The sequence below is a fragment of the Podarcis filfolensis genome, assembly GCF_964270895.1.
Source record: "Podarcis filfolensis genome assembly, chromosome: 1".
Lineage (NCBI taxonomy): Eukaryota > Metazoa > Chordata > Lepidosauria > Squamata > Lacertidae > Podarcis > Podarcis filfolensis.
The window spans coordinates 963,117-982,295 of NC_139604.1; the positions used below are offsets into that span (position 1 = coordinate 963,117).

A 19,179-nucleotide genomic window follows, 5' to 3' on the forward strand; every position below is an offset into this window, starting at 1 on the left:
TGACACAGGAGAAAGTATGCACTATGTTTGTCTGTGCGTGTTTGAACAGGACTTTTATTAGGAATCAAATGCAGGCAACCTGTAAGGAGCCTCAAATTCAGCTAGTATGGATTTCAAATTAATGGCTGGTCCATGCACAAAAGGCCTAAAAATAAATGCTTGCATTACATTGCATTTGTTTGCAATAATCCTGATAATATCATAATATAGACTACCTCACTGTTGTGACAACAGAATGTCCTAAAAGTTATTATTTTGAGAGATATGATATTAAAAAGGAAGAAGTGCCATTCTGAACAGCAGAGCAATGCTGTAAAAACAAATATATTATTCTCTTTACATTCTAATTCATGAGCATCACAGGCACTCAGCACAGCACATTTTTCCCCAAGTGATGTTATAAACATTCACTACCCTGGCCAAAAATCCTATAGCAATTTTTTCCCCTCTATGGGAAATTTGAAGCGGTGATGCAGAGTGTCATGCCCAGGGGCAGTGACGGAACAATTACAATTTCTAGCTTATTGGATAAGTTCTCATGCCACACCCTTCTTTGAAGGTAATTCATTCTTTTCATCTTAGCTTTTCAGCAGTTGTAGTAAAATGGAAACCATGTTCCTAATCTCAAATTCATTAAGGAATAAGCAATATATGTAGGCAGGCCTCTTTATTTTCAAGATTAATGCTTAGTGTGAAGCTAAATGATTAGATGATCTTTCCACTGAAATTGTATGGTGGCTTGTTCTAAAACAAGAATAAAACCGGCTTGGCTTAGATCAGGCTTCCTCTACCTCGGCCAGATGTTTTGAGACTACAGTTCCCAGAATCCCTGACCACTGGTGCTGCTAGCTAGGGATCATGGGAGTTGTAGGCCAAAAACATTTGGAGGTTGAGGAAGCCTGGCTTAGATAAAGGGGCTTTGAACACTTCACTGGGAAACCAGAACTTTCCCTTTGACTCCTCCTTTTCGTTGTAAGCAAGCACGTGCACACATACAGGTTGGCACATGCCGACATCCTGGAGAAGAGTGACTAGTGGGGTATTCAACATCTTTATCAACGACTTGGATGATGGACTCAAGGGCATCCTGATCAAATTTGCAGATGACACCAAACTGGGAGGGGTGGCTAACACCCCAGAGGACAGGATTACACTTCAAAACGACCTTGACAGATTAGAGAACTGGGCCAAAACAAACAAGATGAATTTTAACAGGGAGAAATGTAAAGTATTGCACTTGGGCAAAAAAAATGAGAGGCACAAATACAAGATGGGTGACACCTGGCTTGAGAGCAGTACATGTGAAAAGGATCTAGGAGTCTTGGTTGACCACAAACTTGACATGAGCCAACAGTGTGACGCGGCAGCTAAAAAAGCCAATGCAATTCTGGGCTGCATCAATAGGAGTATAGCATCTAGATCAAGGGAAGTAATAGTGCCACTGTATTCTGCTCTGGTCAGACAAATGGTCAAAGGCCTGGAAACGATGCCTTATGAGGAACGGCTAAGGGAGCTGGGCATGTTTAGCCTGGAGAAGAGGAGGTTAAGGGGTGATATGATAGCCATGTTCAAATATATAAAAGGATGTCACATAGAGGAGGGAGAAAGGTTGTTTTCTGCTGCTCCAGAGAAGCGGACACGGAGCAATGGTTCCAAACTACAAGAAAGAAGATTCCACCTAAACATTAGGAAGAACTTCCTGACAGTAAGAGCTGTTCGACAGTGGAATTTGCTGCCAAGGAGTGTGGTGGAGTCTCCTTCTTTGGAGGTCTTTAAGCAGAGGCTTGACAACCATATGTCAGGAGTGCTCTGATGGTGTTTCCTGCTTGGCAGGGGGTTGGACTCAATGGCCCTTGTGGTCTCTTCCAACTCTATGATTCTGTGATTCTATGACATACTTATGGGGCAGGAGGAATAGTTGAAACCCACCACTCCTAGTCTTTAAAGAGCAATCAAGTCAGTGGCTCCAATCCTCAATGTTGAGACTCAGCAGGTAAGCTAGTTTCTTTTCCCCCAATGCCTTTGTGTCTTTATTAATTTCACCCCTTTAGAACTATTAAAGCACACCATTTCTCTGATCCAGGAGCCAAGGCTAAGATTTAGCTTCATTAGCCAAAGAGGTCTTTTGAGCTTAACTCATGCATCTGACAGAGCCTTTCTTCTTGACGTGCAAAACCTCCTAGCAGCTTGAAAACTCTTGCCTTCCAGTCCCTAAGGGACACACATTTCCCCCTCACTAGTGGATCCGTAATAGAGTGATCAGCACCGGTACTTTTGAGAGAGGAACCGAATGGTGGTGGTGGACAGGCAGGGCCAGCTCAAGACATGATGGCACCTGAGGAAAACCAGAAAATGGCACCCCTTCCCAACGACAAGGAAGAAGAGGGGAGTGAAAATCTACCCTGGGAACGAGGGTTGGGGGAGACAGGCAGCTCCTCCTATTTGCCAGGAGGCCAGCATGGCGGATGCTCAGGGGGCAGAAGAGCCAGCCTCCCAAGGCGCCATCCGCACCAGCAGGCATTCCCGGGAGGCTGGATCTGCTGCCCTTGTGGGTCCTGGCGCCTGAGGCAGTCACCTCAACTTGCCTCACGCGTGGACCGGCCCTGTGGACAGGGCAAATGGTTCTGGAAGGTAAACTAACAGGTTTCCATTTCTAGTTAGAAACCAAGCACCTTGTGACTCTATTGATGAAACAAAAAGTGAGGTGGTTAGAAATTACTATCTGAGGGGGCAGTATTCAAAATAAGACAACAAAAGAGGCTTCAGGATTAGATCAGGTCGATTATTACTAATCCTGAATCGAAGTGTTGCAAATAGCTCAGTCGGCACAGCGTTGGGCAAGATCCTCCTGCATTGCAGGGGGCTGGACTAGAGGACCCTTGGGGTCCCTTCCAACTTTACAGTTCTATGACCCTCTCAAGCACCACACAAACCACTTCTTCCACCTTGTTTCCCCGCCACAGATTACTGTAGAAAGCGAAGCTTTAAAGCACCACCAAGACTCACCCTCCCCGCAGAGTCAAAGTATCCCGTGGCCAAGGATTTGTCATAGTCGGCGAAAGGATTCGGGAAGGCCCTCTGGGCCATGGTGGCAGCCAGCAAACCTGCCAGGAAAGACAGAGAGACACAAAGCCACACACATGTATGTATAGATCTATGCGCAGGGAGAGCACAGCGGCGGGGGCGGGGCGCGCCGGCAGGCGGGCGAGCCTTGGGCCCCTGGGAAGGGGGAAGGGGGTCCGGAGGCAGCGCCGCCCGCCCGCCCTCCCGCCGGGAGCCCGCTCTCACCCTGCGCCCGCCCGGAGACGACAGCCCCGCGCCCGAGCGCCTCTCCGGGCCCTTCCCGCGACGCCGACCAATCGCCGCGCCAAAGCTCGCGCGTCTCCGCCGCCCCGAGCCGGCCTCTTAAAACGACAGGCGCCGCGAAAAGGAAAGCTGGCCGGAAGGAGCGCAGCAGTCGCGCAGCTGCTCTGTTTCGGGGAACCTCCTCGGCTGCGGTGGTTGGTCGCAGGCCTCTGAAGCCTCCCGGCTCCCGCCCGCCTCCCCGCCAGGCTTCGCCCGAGCAGAAGAGGCTCAGCCCGCTGCCCTGGGTCAAAGGCCGGGTCCTCTAACGCTCCTCGTCTTTTCCCTAGCAAAGTGATGGCGGGCGCCAGCGGGGGCTCGACCACTAGATCAGCTGAACATGACCAAGGAAATGACGCCCACAGGGAGATTTTGACTTGAGATATTTAAGAGACTTAAATTCTAACACGGCACTTCACAAGATTATTAAAAATGGGTTGTGTGCTAAAAGGTTTTCTTTTGTAGACAATCCAAGATTTTGTACATAATCAAATATTGTTGTATTCTTGCCATTTAAACTACAGTTAGCAGTTCCAGTGTTTTGTGCTTTTCATTTTTTCTACAAGACATCTTTTTTTTTGGAAATTGCAGTTAGCAAATTTTGGGTTCTTTTGGGAGGTGCGAAATAACATGGCCCTGCTTACCAGGGAGTCACAGCCTTATTTCTGAGCTTACATGTGTAGAGGACTATGCAGTTACAGTGGGATAACAAACCCACTCCAGCCCATATAACTGGGGGGGGGCAGCCCCCTCAAATATTTTACTGAGGGGCCCAAAGGGGCCTTGACCCCTAGCAGCTGGCTTGATTTTCCCAGATGGATATCAATCCATTGTGTGTGTTGTGTTCTTGTGTGGCACGATCAGGTTCCAAGCAGGCTTTGGAGGATGTGATCCAGCAGCCTATGCCATGCCCCATCCCTTTTAAAGGTTATGCCTGTCAGGTCCTAATCTGCCTGCCAGGCTGCCTTTTTGGCAGGCAAATGGACTTTTGTTGGTGGGGGATATTTCTGCTGGTGTGAGGTTCTGTCTGTTGGGCTTGGGGCTGGGGCTGGTTGCACCATACCCAAGCCCCACTACAAGATCAGAAGCAGCAACATTTTATCTGAGCTGCCTGCTGGCCCAGGAAAGGTCTCCCCCAGAAGAGTGCAGTCTATCTTGTTTCTGTTACCATTCTACCTATAAGCCTGGGTCCGGCTGGGGAAAGAGCCTGATGGACGCCCTCAGGAGCAGACCTTGTAGCAAACCCTTTCTGTTGACTGGCTGTGGCTGGAGCTGGCACATGGAGTGGGCTCAGCTTGTGCTTCCAGTATGGAATGAAGAACCTGTGCATGGAAGCAGGTGAATGAAGAAACTTCATAACGGCCCCTACCAGTCCAGCGCCACCCATCCTGCCACACTTGGCTCAGTATAATTTGTGCGTGTCTGTATGGAAAGAGAGACAGAGAGCGCTGCAGAGTACCTGCAGTCTCTTATTCTCATAGCTTGTGAAATGCCATCCTGGGCTGAGCTCAGTGATATGGGCTGTTTACTGTATTTGAATGGATTTATGCAGCAAGTAAAATTCCTGCTGGTGATTTTTTTCTCAAACCATGACAGTTTTACAGAAAACTAAAATAAAACCTGGCAACCAATCCAAAATTATGTCTTTTACACACAGTTTTCTGACAAGTGACCAGGAGGTAAAAAACCCAAACCCCTAAAACTGGCCCGCCCCTGGTTGACTGGCAGGCCCTGTGGGCTACCTGGGGATTGCTCAGAAAATAATTCAACTGGAATTTTTTCCATCTCAGGCCCGAAGGTTGAAGTAGTATTTAGCTTATATTGTTTCCTCAGCACACATCAGAGATCTATCAGATCTGAGGAATAGCAAGCTAAGTGGAAGGAGAGCTCTTCCTTTGGCCTGGTCTGAAGCTGTATATAAAACTGAAGAAAACAGGCTGTAGGATTGTTGTTTTCTAAGAATCACTCCTTCAGTACACACAAGGAACTCAGGTAAATAAAGGCTGCCCTATTCTTTTCTCCTTCAGGGAATATTCTACTTGCAATGGATAATTCCCATTGCCTGTATGTGTTCAGCAGTGTTTTCTCTCAGAGAAACGGGAAGGAGGGAATGGTTTCATGTGTAGATTGGTGTGACACTGTGTACATTGGAGCCTTGTGCAGTCTGACGTGTTGGCTATTGGTGTTCCATGAGCTGTAGAATTGAAGAGAATGTCTGAAAATTGCTTTGGTGATGAGGATCATTGTTTCTGTGCCCTGTGCAGCTATGTGCCACATTTTCAAGATCTCTGCTCAGATAAACCACCCCATATACACTTACCTCGTGCATATATTCACAGTTTCTTACTATATTACATAGTTTCTCCCTTCACCACTTCTCTGGAGCAAATTTCACAAAAGCTCAATTATTCTGGCAGAAATAAAAGAAGATGACTGAACCAGTTTAGGAGCACATAACTGTGGACTCTCCTTCACTGGAGGTTAGAGGTTGGCTGGCCATCTGCCATTGATGCTTTAGTTGAGATTCCTGCATTGCAGGGGCATGGACTAGATGACCCTCAGGGTCTCTTCTTGCTCTTCAGTTCTATGATTCTATATTATTAACTAGCATCACTTTATTTTGAGCGCTGCTATTTGGATCACCCTGGTTTAGAACCTCAACTGCTCTGGCTGAGGTTAAAAATGTCCTGGGCATTTGCTCTTCTGCAGTTGTTGAGCTCAGATCACTATACTTCAGCTCTGCTGCTGATTTATACAAATAACTTTCCATGTCATGTACTTGGATTAAAGCTGGATGTGCATTATTGGTATTTTCAAAGAGATTGCGTACGTACTTCCTGGAGCGGATCCAGTGTAGCTGCCTGAAATTGGGACAGCTGCCAGAACCTCGGTGCCAAGATAAGACTGCTGTGCTAGCTGTTAAGGGGCACTCAGAATGATGTCTGTCAGAGGGTTCTCAGTCATGTGTGAGGTGGTAGAATCATAGAACCATAGAACTGTAGAGTTGGAAGGAACTCCAAAGGTCATCTAGTCCAACCCCCTGCAATGCGGGAATCTGAACTAGATCATACATGACAGATGGCCATCCAACCTCCGCTAAAGGAGAGTCCACATTTATGGCACCAAGAACTGGACACAGTATTCCAGATGTGATCTGACGAAAGCAGAATAAATCAACTGATTCTGGATTGTATCCGACTAAGTTCTACTCAGAGTAAACCCATTGAAATAAATGCACCTAAGTTAGTCCAATACAGTGGTACCTCTGGTTACGAACTTAATTGATTCCAGAGGTCCGTTCTCAACTCGAAACCGTTCTTAACCTGAGGCTCGCTTTCGCTAATGGGGCCTCCCACTGCGCGTGCACCTCCGGCACGCGACTTCCGCTCGCATCTCGAGGCAAAGTTTGCAACCAGGAGCATCTACTTCCGGGTTAGTGGAGCTCATAACCCGAAACGTGTGTAAGGAGGACAGTTCGTAACCAGAGGTATTACTGTAGCTAAATTAGGGGAAAGACTGTAGCATCTGCTTTGCATGTTGGAAGGTATCGAGTTTGATCCCTAGTGTTTCCAGGTGGGGCTGGGAAAAGACTCCTGCCTGAAACACTAGACAGCCACTACCAGTTTGAGTAGAATCATAGAATCAAAGAATGGTAGAGTTGGAAGGGACGCTGAGGGTCATCTAGTCCAACCCCCTCTAATGCAGGAATCTCAACACCCGGTCCCCCCATCCAATCTGAAACCATACTTAGCTTTGCAAATGTGCTAGTAGTGGATAACAGTGAGCTAGATGGACCATTGCTCTGGCTTGGTATAAGGCAGGTGCCAATGTTCCTAATTTCAATGACTCAGCTCCAAGTATGAGTAACTTGGAATGAAACCCTCTGTTTCAAGTGGTGGTGTATTCAGCACTGAAGCTCTTCTGAATTGTCTTGGTTTTGAAGCATTAGATATGGGGAAAATTGTGCCGCCTCAAGCCATTTATGCCCTACATGTCTCTTTTTTCACTCATTCCCTTTTTTATCTAATATTTCAACTCAGCTGAGTGTGATATCCAGGTATTAAGAGACAGCTGGCTCCTAGCAGTACCCAGACATTGTTGTTCTGTAAGCTGCAACCAGAATTACAAGTGACTTTCCACACTCTTCAAGTATAGTACTTTTTCACAATGCCTTGTTCTGTTGCACTTGTGGGCATAACATGGCTATATGGATGGGAAAGATAAAATTATTTGAGCGCACTATTTCCCATCCCATTTTTAAAAATCAGTCATTTTAAGAAAAGAAGAACCAATGATGTCATTATTTAACAACAATGAGTAAATATTTGCCTTTAAAGTGCCAAACACTTTAAAATGTTAGAAAGACTTTTAGGGGCAAACATGCAATGCTGCAACAATGGTAGTGACCAGAAGGTCAGGGTTTTGTTTCTTGAAAACAATATATTTTTAAAAATAATTATTACTTCTACACAGTATAAAAAAATAATTATTACTTCTACATAGTATTTCACAAACGTGTTTGTTTAAAAATCCCATCTAGCATTAATTGCTAGAAAACAAGAACACAGAAATAAAATGACACTCACTGGAAAGGTCAAAGTGCAGGTGTGGCAAAGTGATGATAGTGGTAGGGGGTGGAGATGGCACAAAAACAGTGGAAGGAGGTGGGAGAAGAAAACAAACAGGCATTTGGGATAGAACCCAGGGAGGTGCATAATTCAGGAAACACCTATAAGAGAGCTAAAAGAGTGCAAAGAAGGAGGTTTGGGTAGTTCTGGGTGAAAAAGCCCAATGGCACACCAGCAAAATAGAATCAGAACGGAGCTAAAGCCTGTGGTGAGAGGGATCCCTAAATCTTTCAGAGATTAGGAATCTTCTAGGCAGACTTGGAAGTAAGAAAGTGCTCTGGGGCTTTGAGGGCTCCCCTAAAAAGAACATTTGACACTTGACAATACATCACAGCACGCTTCAAAAACACACCTGGTTTAAAAGACCAAAGAGTAGAGCTAGGGCATTTTATATCTGCTGGTTTTGTGCCACAATGCTGTTCTTTCACAACAGATGACAAGAACACAAGGAAAGCACAGGTGGTCAACAGTTTGATGATGGCACCATATAGCTGCCCAGTAAATGGCGAGTGAACAAAGTGCAACAATTCCACACTAAATGTGTAATGTGGAAGCACACCCCCCCCACTCTCACACACAAAGGGAGGGAGGGAGCTGTAATATATTTATCTTTTGTGAGTCACAGTACTGACTGCACCTATGCAGTTCCAAAATTCAATACTTTCTCCAACTGTTTGGGCCCATTGTGGCTAAGGCAGAATTTTCCCCCCTATCCGTTGCAAAATATGTGCATGCAAGTGATGTGGCACGTGTTGCATTTAGTTGCCATGGATTGTCCTTGAATCAAATGAAGATCTCATTTAAAACCATGTGAACTGATATCACATCATGACATGACTAACTAAAATCCATTGATTTAAGTAGAAATCAATGCCAAGTATGACATAGTTGGATATAACCCTTTCTTCATCTTTACCAGATCTTAAACGGATCAGCTGTCTTCACATGGTACAAGGGATTTATCCTCACATAAAAAGGTAAAGGTAAAGGTACCCCTGCCCGTACGGGCCAGTTGTGACCGACTCTAAGGTTGCGCGCTCATCTCGCTTAAGAGGCTGGGAGCCGGCTCCGTCCGAAGACACTTCCGGGTCACGTGGCCAGCGTGACGAAGCTACAACTGGCGAGCCAGCACCAGTGCCGCACACGGAAACGCCGTATACCTTCCCGCTATAAAGCGGTACCTATTTATCTACTTGCACTTAAGGGTGCTTTCAAACTGCTAGGTGGGCAGGAGCTGGAACCGAACGACGGGAGCTCACCCTGCCGCGGGGATTCGAACCGCCGACCTTACGATCAGCAAGTCCTAGGCACTGAGGTTTTACCCACAGCGCCACCCGCGTCCCATCCTATCCTCACATACCCCAATGTAAATCCACACCCCTCCCCTTTTTTCCAAGTCTTTCTTATTTGCCTCTCAAGTATACCAAACTGGTGAAAATGCTACTTCAAAACTTCTTTCTCTCCAACCCACTCACCATATGTGCACAGCACAATATATATGGTGATCTCATAATTTTTCCCTGGACTAATTCATCCACAATCAAAATGAACCCATCTTGGTTCTCACCCTTAACCAGTAGGGATTAGCGCTCCACACCTTAAAATAGATGCTGAAAGAGCAAGAGAAAAATCCATCCTTATGCTGTGGGTACAAGGGTGGTTAAACTACATTGAGGGACAGCCACTGTAATTCACAGTATGTTGTCACTTACCTATTTCTTGGTGTTGATGCAGCAGTAGCCAGTTGAAATAGATCTTGGCAAAGGAGCCATTGACCACACCTAGCCAGCATGACCCAACTGCCATGGAATGCTGGCCAATTTGCTCTTTGCTTGTCAGCCTTTTCATGCAGATAGTTTCTGTTCTGTTACACCTGCCCAATTGAGCCTACAAATCATAATTCTCCTTTAAAACCTCAGTTGCTATATTTTTCCAATATTTATATTTTTCCAATTGACACGAGAGAAAATAAGAACATAAGAAGAGCCTGATTAGTCAAGTATTATGTGGCCAACCAGTTGCCTATGGGAAGCCTGATAGCTGATGAAGATACATATTTTTAATTTTGTTATTAAATTCATTGTTTTTTAAATTTGGGGAAAGTTTATTATATCTATATAATATCTAAACACTGCAAACAATAGACCAAAGTGAAAAAACACAACACAGCAAAAATAAAAGCAGAAGAACACCAGTGAACCATTTAAAATAGAAAGTTCAGAACAGATAAAGTCAAATATTGTGCGGATATGATAGCAAAATACTAATAAACAAAAGTGGATTACTATTTTACTATTTTACAGTCTGAAAAGTAGCTCCAGAAGAGTTATTGACAAACTAAAAATGAGTCATAAGTATTATTTTTGGTGTCCAGCTACTTTACAATGATGTGTAATTTCCTAAGCAATCGAGAACATCTATTATTTCCTATACAGTAAAAAGACCAACACAGCTTTCAAACTGTTTTATCTTAAAAAGACAACAATCACAATTTAAAATGATGCCAATGTTTGTAACTAATGCTATTAGCAAACAGAGTTGTCAAGGATGCAACAACTTCCCAATAGCCTCTGGATAAAATATATGGTGCAGGTGAGAAAGGACAATGCCTTCTACTTACCTTTGCTACAAACAAGTAAACTCACAAGGAAGTTTCAAAATCGAGAGCTAAGTCCAGCGCATGACCTACCCTCCTACATTCCTCAGATGAAAATAGATACATTATATTCTACATTAGTATCACTGTTAGTTGACTGCTATTTATTGATTTGGGGTTTCCTTTCCCCCTCAGGAGGTGACTGCCTCAGGCAGCAGAATCCACAGGGGCGGCAGATCCGGCCTTCAAGGAACGTTTCACCTGCTGCTGCCTCCGCTGCCGTGGTGTCGGCAACAGCTGCCGCATCGCCTTGGAGGCCGGATCTGCCGCCACCTCAGCGGCCCCCACCATGCTGCCTCTGCAGCAGCCTCTTGGTGAATAGGAGGCGCTGCTGGTCTCTTTCCACTCTTGCTCCCAGTGGAGATCTTTTTTTTTTTTTAATAGATATTTTTTATTCATTTTACAATACAAAATTTATAAATACATCACTAATATTTTCACAAATACATTCTTTTTGGACTTCCTTCAGCTCATCTGCGAATCCTCCGTTTTACTTCTTTCTTCCGCGTTTCTTAATTTAGTATTGCCTTTTATTAAAACAAACCTTCTCCCCCCTATTCCCTTTTTTACAATATTTCTGATGTTGTTTTCTCACAGAACCTCTTGTAAACCCACAAACGTTGTTTGTTCATCACATATACTTTTCAAATAATCTTCAAATTTACTCCAGTCCTCGGTGAACCTGTGATCTCGCAGGTTTCGGATCCTTCCTGTTAATTTATCAAGTTCTGCATAGTCCGTTAATTTCATTTTCCATTCTTCCATCAATGGTAATTCTTCCTGTTTCCATTTTTGGGCCAGTAAGATCCTTGCCGCTGTTACTGCGTATAGAAACAATTTGCAATCCTTTCTATTTATTTCATTTCCTACCATTCCTAACAAAATTGCCTCTGGTTTTTTAACAAATGTATATTTCAACATTTTTTTCAATTCATTATATATCATTTCCCAGAAGGCTCTTACCTTTTTACATTCCCACCACATATGGTAAAATGTTCCTTCTTTCTCTTTACATTTCCAACATTTATTACATACTTTATACATTTTTGCTAACTTTATTGGAGTGATATACCATCTATATACCATTTTCATAACATTTTCTTTTAACGCAGTACAGGCCGTAAATTTTATCCTTTTGTTCCATAGTTTAGTCCACTCACATAATTGTATGTTATATCCAAAATCTCTGGCCCAATGAATCATAACCGATTTAATCTCTTCATCTTTAGTATGCCATTCTAGCAGCAGTTTATACATTTTAGACAAAATTTTAAATTCATTATTCAATATCTCCTTTTGAAACTTTGATTCTTTTTCCAAAAAAACTTTCTCTTTTACCTCTTTTTTAAACATTTCATTAACCTGATAATAATGCAGCCAGTCATTAACATGTTCTTTAACTTCATCATATGGTTTCATTTTCCATTTTCCTCTTTCTTTAATAATCAAATTCCCATATGTTATCCACCTCCCCCTCATATTGATTTTCTTCACGGTCATCACCTCCAGCGGAGACAACCAATGCGGTATTTTTGGTTCCAATAGGTTTTTATACCTATCCCAAACTTCTAAAAGAGATCTTCGAAAGATGTGGTTTTCAAAACCTTTATGAACTTTTTTCTTATCGTACCATAAATAAGCGTGCCAACCGAATCCGTTATCAAATCCCTCCAAATCCAACAGTTCTGTATTTTCTAATTTCAACTCCCAGTGGAGATCTTCATTCCTCCCTTATTCCTGATATAGATATTCTCTCGCCCCTTCTTTCCTGGCCAAGGGTGGTGGTGCCATTGTATGGTTCTCCTCAGGTGCCGAAATGCATTGGGCCAGCCCTGAATTAATACATGTGCCCCCCCATGGTACCAGGGCAAGTCCTTGCTTGCTACCTCTGCTGTGAGGGGTATTTCTCAAAGATGGGTAGGTTTTAAACTCCTTGAGAAGCCATTTAAACTCTATGCTATTTTCCTGCAAAGGCAAGGGAGTCTCAAATATATATATATATATATGCACTTCTTCATGCCAGGATCCAAGTCAGACCATTAATCTACTTCCATATAGGCAGATTTTTGAAGTCCTGACAATGGAGGGCGCTGTAGCTCCATGCCTTTAAAAGACCTAGTAAATGTTTCGAAGAAGGATATGATAGTCACATGAATACATCCTCACACACAAGGTTGCTTCACGTACTGCTCCTCAGAGAGAGGACAAAGATAAATTTCTCAGGCTAAAAATCGGAGCAGCCATTTGGCTGAGTTAGTAGATTTGTTACATTTCCCCCCTGAGAATGTTTTACTGGCCGATGAAAATTCACCTCCTTTCTTGGTAAACAGCAGTGTAATGGAATGTATGCAGCAGGAATTTGCTGTCCAATTTAAACAATTGTCCATGCCCCGAGGCACATCTTTGTCTACTGTGTATTTATGTGTAAGTTAAACCAACAAGCTGGATGTATGCACACTGAACCTCAGCTGCAGCTTGTTATCAGCTTTTTCTGGGGCAACCAAAGAAAGCAAACAAAATGTTGTAATTTTTGCCTCTTCTGGGGCACAAGGAATGAAGCTTTGGGTGAGGTGATAATTGAACAGTCTTGATGCATAGACAGTGGGGAGGGGAGATATTCAACCCACAAAATGCTCCTTCCCTCAGACATGTGGGAAATTACCCTGTGGTGGGCTGTTCTAAGCCTTAACACTTGGAGAGCAACCCTTTGCAGCCCACCATTTTGTGAGGAGAGAAGCATTAGTAAATGGCACAGTGGTGGGCAACCAACTCTATGGTGAGAAAGTTACTGGTGTCTGAGTTGGAACTGCCATTTTTACTATGTCACCATTCAGGAAATTTCCCATTGAGCACTGCAGGCTGGTCCATTCAGGCAACCAGGGCTTGAAGCTGTGCTAATTGGAGTGGCGGAAAACATATCCGTTTATAGAACATAGATGTTACTCTGATTGAAGGAAATAAAATTCGACGCTTACAATACAAGCGCTAAGTCTGCCTTTTCAGTCATGTTAAGGACTCCTACTTCTTCACATCAGCCATGTGAGGTAGGCCGAGTGGCCACAAGGCAGTAAGTGAGGAAAAGTAATGATGGGTAAAGTCAGTTTTTAAAATGTGGAACTGTACATGCTCAGAGTATTTTTGATGCTGTTTATCAAGGCATTGTGTGTGTGTTTATTACCAGTTTCCCATCACCTTTTTCTGCTTGTGAATGTTCTATTTTATACAGTCACAGATGTTTGTATTTTAGAATTTAAAATGGCAGCCAGCTTTCAGCCAGCCTGCCCGAGATGGATCCCAGTCTCCCTTCTTTTTCTCCTCCTCCTTCTTTTTCTCCTTCTTCCCAGTACACCTTGCTCTAAACACTCTCTTTTCCTGTGTGGATGTTCGAATCCACATCCCATCACCATGGCAACCTCTGTCTGCCAGGTCCAGGCTCTCTGATGGGCCACAAACTTCTTTTATAATGTTAATGCCTCTATCCCAGGTGAGGCCCTGGCTTGGACAGAAAGCTTAGTCTGTACTTTCCCACTGGCCTCCAATCTTCCCTTCAATACTCCAAGTAATCAAAATGCTATCATTTATTAATTTCCAGGGTTTAGCCCCCACCTCAACCGATAACAGTATTCTGTGTGTGATCTTGCTTAAAAGATATACAGATATCCTTTTACTGATCCTTTAACACATTTTTTTATATTCTTTATTTCAGAGGTTTTCTAAACGTTTTCACTGGTGCGGTTTGCAGGGGTCAGCAAACTTTTTCAGCAGGGGGCTGGTCCACTGTCCCTCAGACCTTGTGGGGGGCCGGACTATATTTTGAAAAAAAACATATGAACGAATTCCTATGCAGTGGCGTAGCGTGGGTTGTCAGCACCCGGGGCAAGGCAAGTAATTTGCGCCCCCTAACCCGTGGATTTGCGCCCCCTAACCCGTGGATTTGCCCTAACGCCAGATGTTGCGCCCGGTGCGGCCGGCCCCCCACTGCACCCCCCACGCTACACCACTGTTCCTATGCCCCACAAACAACCCAGAGGTGCATTTTAAATAAAAGCACACATTCTACTCATGTAAAAACACGCTGATTCCTGGACTGTCCGCGGGCCGGATTGAGAAGGCGACTGGGCCAGATCCGGCCCCCGGGCCTTAGTTTGCCTACCCATGGTTTAGGGACATCCAGAAAGCCTGCTTTTCTCCTTTGGTCTGTCCTTATCCAAGGAATAGAAAGCCATTGCAGGAAAATTGCTTGCCATGTACGAAGGACAGAAGTAGGTTTCTTGAACTTGTTCTCCCAGCTAGGCTTCTTAGTAGAAATACTGGCTGATATGAATAAACTATTCATGGCTGGGCCTCCAATATAGATAAATACTCATTTATTTAAAGTCTAGTCAAGGACAGGATTATATTGTTTCCGCATGCTACAGCAAACAAGCCAAGGAGATCCCTCATTACAGCCTTCCAGACTTAAGGAAAGGAAATAAAATAGACCTTGAACAGGATGTGGAAGGACACATTATTCTTAAAGCGTAAAAGGAATGCGTAGCTTCAGGGCAGACATCTCTCTCCTTTTAAATGCTGCATACGGAATGCCTCCCAATCTCCCGGTTTCTTGTTTGAGCAAAGTCCTTGCTTCCAAGATAAGCCAGTATCAGGAGAAAAAGGTCATGCAAACTATTAAAGCAGAATGCACTTTGTTTTAAATTAATCAGTGCTATAATCACTAATTGTCATTACTGTGATTGTCTATTTATGTATAAATGAGTTTCCACTTGGAAGAAAGGCTTCAATGGGCTGCTGGGAAAGATATATAGTTGGAGCAAGGGAATGAAAGGTTAACGTTCTGCTACAATGAATGGCAAAGGATCTGATGTGAGAGTGTTGGTGTTGGGGCAAAGGAGCAGCCTTATCACTGGTCACCATATCTATGGCTAGTAAGAAATTTTACCAGGATGAGATAGCTGCTGATTCTGCTGGCTTTCTGTGAAAAATAGATTACGATCTGTTTGCTTAAGTATATTTTACCAATAGCTTCCCAGATTGCAGGAAACATACATCATTGCTGCTCATGTTTAAAATTCCTCTTATGTTTTTAAATAAAAATTTATTAATTGTACCCTGCCCATCTGAATGGAGACAGCAATTGTTGACTGTCTTACCTGTCACATGCAATTAATATGGTAACTGCTTTGAGGTTTTATTACCATCAAATAGTATATAAATGAAATAAATAATTTTGGATGCCATTGTAGTTGGTAGCCTATGTTGGAGAATATATTTGCCAGGGGCAATTGGGCATGGTTTTATTTCAGGCCGTTGAACTAGATAGATTTTGAAGCTCAGTTATATACCAAGCCATATGGCTGAGAATAATAAATGGTTGAGCTAACAAAGTTTTGGCAGCCTTGTGACGTGCCTTCCTATGTGTGGTTTCCTATAGACTTTCAAAGATCACCACACAGAAACAATCACTCAAGTATTTCATTCACTCAACCCACAGACTCAATGTGCCAGTTTGACCACACTGGACGCTCGCTTGCTCCAGTTCTCCGCTATGGCTGTTCTTGAAGGAAGATGAAGTTTGGGGGTTGTTAAGCCATTTTGAAATCCTTACCTACTTAAGTGTTCTTTGAATATTAGGAAGGTATTTCATGTATCATCTGTGTCATCTGACTCTGCTAATCCTATCGGCAATGGAGTTTGACCTATTTCTGAGACCTTGGTTCCTTCTCTTATGATGAAGATAAGAAAAGAGTCTTATCTTGCTTGTGTTTGGAAAGACCACAGGTCTCATGTGCATGGAGGAGCAATTGGCTTAGGCCCCTAATACCAAAAGCCCTGCAAACAAACACCCTGGTCATATTTGAAAACAGATTTTGCTAACCTGGGGAAGAAACACAGCCACAAACACAATTGTGATGGTTCCAGCTAGGTGGTCGGTGATTTCAAATTCATCTACAAGTAGCAATAAGCTAAATCTTAAATGTAGAACTTTCCTCTGTGTTTACACATGCTAAGAAGCTGAAAGTTGCTGAAGTTTCTTAGCATGTGTAAATTGCATGTTCACACAGCAAAATCAACCCCATGTGCAAAACGGTGGGATCATCAGGCTAATTCCTACAACAAAGTTTTTCTTCTTAAAGTGGGTGAAGTGAACGAAAAAGAAGAATGTAGGTGCAGAGAGGGGGAGAATAGGAGTTCTGAGTACACCCAGCGCCCATACTATATTTATTTAATATTTGTTAGCAGAGGATAGTAGAGCTGAAGTCTTTGGTGGTGGCATAGGAATACTATATTCAGCTGTAAGCTTTCAGAACAAGTTTGGGCTTTTGCTCTCATAACATTGTGAGGGAAGGTGTTCTGATAGACACACCCTCCTTCCTTGGCTCTCTCTGTTTAGCAACACTCCTTCATCTTTGGCCCTAACCCTTCTTTAAATAAACTATATATGAGGTAACATCATATACTCAACAAATGTACCCCTGAGCATGTGCAGAATGCTTTATCCCCACTCAAAGAGTGCTTAACTTTTAAAAAATAGAAACAGGAGGGCTAATTGGAGCTTTTCCCATCTTCACTGGGAGTCCTACACCTTCTTTCAGAGTGGAAATACACCTGCAGTTGTAAAGTCTGCACATTCTCAAAGGTACATTTATTTGTTATGTATTGTTAATAATAAGACAATTTTATTTCCTATATAGTTTCTTTTAAAAGGCGGCATGGCTACACTGGAGAGCCAGTGTGGTGTAGTGGTTAAGAGCGGTGGACTCGTAATCTGGGGAACCGGGTTCGCGTCTCCGCTCCTCCACATGCAGCTGCTGGGTGACCTTGGGCCAGTCACACTTCTCTGAAGTCTCTCAGCCCCACTCACCTCACAGAGGGTTTGTTGTGGGGGAGGAAGGGAAAGGAGAATGTGAGCCGCTTTGAGACTCCTGAAGGGGAGTGATAAAGCGGGATATCAAATCCAAACTCTTCTTCTTCTTCTTCTTCTTCTTCTTCTTCATTGCCAAAAATGGGAGAAAATGGTGCTAAATGGAGTTTCCCACAGTCTGCAGGACCCAAGAGCAACAAAGAGATTTTTCTCCTACTTCAAGCGATTCTCTTGCACGAGATTTTCTTTCAATGTACACAATTACTTATAAGTGTAGACTAAAATTGGAGCAGATCACTAATTGTCACATGAATGTAAAATGCATTAGCATCATCATATGTTTAAAAGAGAATAGGGGCCCAATTAAAATAAAATAAAATTCAGAGAAGACTTGGGGGGGTCAAAACAAGAAACCAGAAGCACCCATTAATGAACTTTATTACTGATCCACAGTAGCTCTAACTAGCATATCATTTTAGTGCCAGAATATTTACGAGAGTCATTTTTTCTTGTTACTAGACCAGAAAATATGCCTTCTAATTTAAATTTATGTTACATGAGAATATGGTATTTCATGAGTGACCTTTTAATTAATGTTTTAGAGGAACATATCTACTATTCCCACATCTCCTGTATGAAAATTACACTAATATTCCTTGTATCATGCATATTGTATACTGCTTGCAATATCAGTGTTTCATTCTACTACTGTTATATGCATATATGCTCTCCACTTAAATGTCTAAACTGTTTGCGTGAATTTGGTTGGATTTTGTCCCCTCTTTAGTCACTTCCATACAACCGGTTTATTCAGCTTTCATCCTGATTTGCTGGCACAAATGTCGCTGAGAGGTTAGATGATTTTGATTCCATACCTCTACCCATAGCTGTCAACTTTCCCCTTTTCTTGCGAGGAATCCTGTTCGGAATAAGGGAATTTCCCTTTAAAAAAGGGAAACGTTGACACCTATGCCTCCACCCCACCCCCAGTTCTGTTCTGCCGCCTTACTTGTTCAACATTCTGTGCCATTGATTTCTTTTGGGGCTGTTTCTGGAGGTCCCCCCATGTTGTTGTTTTTAAAGGAATTCATACTGTGCCCTGGAACAATCTAAAGTTTTTTTAGTGCCTACAAATCTTGATTCAGGGTGTGTGTGTTACTCGCGGTGTCAGTGGCTTTCCTGCGCCGGGTGTTAGCAACCCACACTATGTCACTGTTCCTTGGTCCCCCACCCCAGCCAGTGTTCCATGCCCAATGAACACACCCAGTTCTCAATTGGCCTGTTTTTGGTACCCCTTCCATTTTATTCTTTATTTTTTTTATTTGTCAGTGGGGAGAAGGTGGGGGCAGTTCTGAAGCAGATGTTTCTAGACTGAAGCACAAAGGGGGAGGCTGGGAAGCAAGTGCAGATGTCCTTAAATTTAAAAAGGGGGTGGGGGAAAGACCTTTGAAAATATATTGCCCCCTTCTTCACAATTCTGGAGTTGCAGAATAGGAAGGAGGGCCATGGTGCACCCGTTGTGGTTGCTATGCTACTCACCGGGTTAGCGATCTGGTCTTGCCCCTAAGTATGACTCTCCTTGCTCCACTTGTAGGAATTCTGATGTACCAATATGTTGCCTCCAGAAGCTGTAGGCCACAACTCCCATCATTCCTGCCCCAAGGCCACGCTAGTTGGAGTGGATGGAAGTT

At 43.4% G+C, this 19,179-nt stretch overlaps 2 protein-coding genes across 6 annotated transcripts in view; one reads left to right on the forward strand and one right to left on the reverse strand.

Annotated features, from left to right (window-relative positions):
* LANCL1 (LanC like glutathione S-transferase 1) overlaps positions 1-9,809 on the reverse strand; it is a 42,046-nt gene extending 32,237 nt beyond the window's left edge. Inside the window, exons 1-2 of one of the 5 annotated variants that reach the window (XM_083631438.1) lie at positions 9,683-9,809; positions 3,007-3,104 (exon numbers count right to left, since the gene is read on the reverse strand). In XM_083631438.1, the coding sequence (XP_083487564.1) occupies positions 3,007-3,104; positions 9,683-9,776 (192 nt within the window). In that variant the 5' untranslated portion in view covers positions 9,777-9,809. Of the gene's footprint in view, positions 1-3,006; positions 3,105-3,288; positions 3,602-6,176; positions 6,310-9,682 lie in introns of those variants that run through there. The other 4 variants (XM_083631435.1, XM_083631436.1, XM_083631437.1 and 1 more) reach the window with 4 other exon arrangements.
* CPS1 (carbamoyl-phosphate synthase 1) overlaps positions 2,479-19,179 on the forward strand; it is a 193,528-nt gene continuing 176,827 nt past the window's right edge. The window contains exon 1 of the mRNA XM_083626151.1: positions 2,479-2,631. The gene's annotated coding sequence lies outside the window, so the exon portion shown is untranslated. The remainder of the gene's footprint in view (positions 2,632-19,179) is intronic.